Below are 2981 nucleotides of genomic sequence, written 5' to 3'. Positions count from 1 at the left end.
ATAAATTTCAGTATATAAAGCATATGATTTGGTATGAATTACTAAACAAAAATGATTTCTTCATGATTATCTCATACTATTATTCATTTCACTGTTCAAGATGATTCTAAAGATAATACAATTGTCGCTTATTTATTAAAAAGAACCCCTTTATACTTCTTATGACTCTTTTCAGGTGACGACATTTTCAAACCACTCAATGTGTTGGACTTACCTTCAAGCTTCTCAAACAACGATTGGTTAAATGACTTCCCATTTAACGTTACCGATGGTATGAGTGACAGTGGCAAGGCGCAGGACGAAGGGAGTTTCTGGGGCTCGTTAGATGATAACCCCTGGCTTGATATTTTTGCGAATAATCACACTTTTCTTCCCATGAACTCATCTGGTGCGAATGGTTCGTCCTATTCTGCTATTTCACCCTTTTTCGTTGGATTAAATCCCCTGAGTGGATTAAATACCTCCTTCGAATTATCCCTATTTAATACATTTGATAATTTATTCCCTCAGACATTTTGGAGACCTTTCGAAATACCAGATAACTGGACCTCCATGATGGGGTAGGGACGTTTCAGCGCCGCCAGCTAAGCGCCGCCAGTTCAGCACCAGCCATTTCAGCGCCAGACGTTTTCAGCGCTGTGGAAGTGTGGAATTTGTGTGTGTGTGTGTTTATAAACAAAATAAGGGGTTTTGAACAAATATTTATTGATAAAAAGTATATATACTAATGCGTTTATAAACAATAGAAAAGGTTTTGAGCAAATATTCATTGATAAAAAGTATTTATCCTACTGAATAGTTAAAATAGTAAAAAAAAGTTCCTTTTGCGTCGAATAAGCTTACGCATCGCTTGTCGGTTAGGCAGCTGGGCAATAGCAGCTTGAGACATATTTTCCAAAGATTTGTTGATTATAGTACTCGGTCCTTTGTAAGTGTCCTCGGCTCTCTGACGTGCATACGTTTTCGCCGTTTCAACTTCTACCGCCACTGCAGATGGGGATGGGTGTGAACATTCATTTTCTTTAGAAAACGTATGAATTCTGGCACATCTACCGTCTTCATGGCATCTCCAGAACTTTACATTTGTTTGCGTCTTGATTTCTTTATCAAATCTATATATATCCATCATGACAGAATTTCGCTTGTCCTCTCTGACTCTGAACTGTATCCTCCATGGTTTCCCAAAGACTGTATTTAGCAGATGATTTTTTTTATTAACTAAATCATGGTTTAAAAATGTTTACGAATATTTCCTTTAAAGTTTTCAATTAAACAATGGAATCACTGAAATCAATAAGTAGCAGTTTGGCGCTGAAATTATACAAACTCCTGTGGGAGAGAGAGAGAGAGAGAGAGAGAGAGAGAGAGAGAGAGAGAGAGAGAGAGAGAAAAAAAAAAGATAAAATATCTTCTGGCGCTGAGATGGCTGTCGGTAATTTTTTTTGGCGCTGAAATGACCAGGCGCTGAACTGGCGGCGCTGAATCGGCAGCGCTGAGCTGGCGGCGCTGAGCTAGCGGCGCTGAGCTGGCGACGCTGAATAGTACCTAACCCTCCATGATATATATATATATATATATAATATATGTGTGATACAGTTTATACATTATAGATTTCAGTATATAAAGCATATGATTTGGTATGAATTACTAAACCAAAATTATTTCTTCATGATAATCTCATACTATTATTCATTTCACTGTTCAAGATGATTCTAAAGATAATACAATTGTTGCTCATTTATTAAAAAGAACCCCTTTATACTTCTTATGACTCTTTTCAGGTTTCGACTTTTTCAAACCACTCAATGTGTTTGACTTACCTTCAAACTTCTCAAACTTTGATTGGTTAAATGACTTCCCAATCAACGCTGCCGATGGTATGAGTGACAGTAGCAAGGCGCAGGACGAAGGAAGTAGCTGGGACTCGTTTGGTAATAACCATTGGCTTGATATTTTTGCGAATAATCACACTTTTCTTCCCATGAACTCATCTGGTGCGAATGGTTCGTCCTATTCTGCTATTTCACCCTTTTTCGTTGGATTAAATCCCCTAAGTGGATTAAATACCTCATTCGAATTATCCCTATTTAATACATCTGATAACTTATTCCCTCAGACATTTTGGATACCTTTCGGAATACCAGATAACTGGACCTCCATGATGGGGCAGGGACGTTACAGCGCCGCCAGCTAAGCGCCGCCAGTTCAGCACCAGCCATTTCAGGGCCATGCCTTTTCAGTGCCAGACGTTTCAGCACCGTGGAAGTGTGGAATTTGTGTGTGTGTGTGTTTATAAACAAAAGAAGAGGTTTTGAACAAATATTTATTGATAAAAAGTATTTATACTAATGCGTTTATAAACAATAGAAAAGGTTTTGAGCAAATATTTATTGATAAACAGTATTTATCCTACTGAATAGTTAAAATAGTAAAAAAAAGTTCTTATTGCGTCGAATAAGCTTACGCATCGCTTGTCGGTTAGGCAGCTGGGCAATAGCAGCTTGAGAAATATTTTCCAAAGATTTGTTGATTATAGTACTCGGTCCTTCGTAAGTGTCCTCGGCTCTCTGACGTGCTGCATACGTTTTCGCCTTTTCAACTTTTACCGCCACTGCAGATGAGGGATGGGTGTGATCACTCATTTTCTCGAGAAAACGTATGAATTCTGGCACATCTACCGTTTTCATGGCATCTCCAGAACTTTACATTTGCTTGCGTCTTGCTTTCTTTATCAAATCTATATATATCCATCATGACAGAATTTCTCTCGTCCTCTCTGACTCTGAACTGTATCCTCCATGGTTTCCCAAAGACTGTATTTAGCAGATTTTTTTTTTTAACTAAATCACGGTTTAAAGATGTTTATGAATATTTCCTGTAAAGTTTTCAATTAAACAACGGAATCACCGAAATCAATAAGTAGTGGTTTGGCGCTGAAATTTTACAAACTACTGTGTGAGAGAGAGAGAGAGAGAGAGAGA

General features: G+C 37.9%; 1 protein-coding gene across 2 annotated transcripts in view; it reads left to right on the top strand.

Moving 5' to 3' along the window:
* The first annotated feature begins 172 nt into the window (after positions 1-172).
* LOC137643485 (uncharacterized) overlaps positions 173-2981 on the top strand; it is an 8048-nt gene continuing 5239 nt past the window's right edge. The window contains exons 1-2 of one of the 2 annotated variants that reach the window (XM_068376256.1): positions 173-397; positions 1782-1931. In XM_068376256.1, the coding sequence (XP_068232357.1) occupies positions 274-397; positions 1782-1931 (274 nt within the window). In that variant the 5' untranslated portion in view covers positions 173-273. Of the gene's footprint in view, positions 398-1781; positions 2004-2981 lie in introns of both variants that reach the window. The other variant, XM_068376255.1, reaches the window with a different exon arrangement.

This window comes from Palaemon carinicauda, chromosome 7 (assembly GCF_036898095.1).
Source record: "Palaemon carinicauda isolate YSFRI2023 chromosome 7, ASM3689809v2, whole genome shotgun sequence".
Classification (NCBI taxonomy): Eukaryota; Metazoa; Arthropoda; class Malacostraca; order Decapoda; family Palaemonidae; genus Palaemon; species Palaemon carinicauda.
This window is presented reverse-complemented; position numbering and strand designations above follow the sequence as displayed.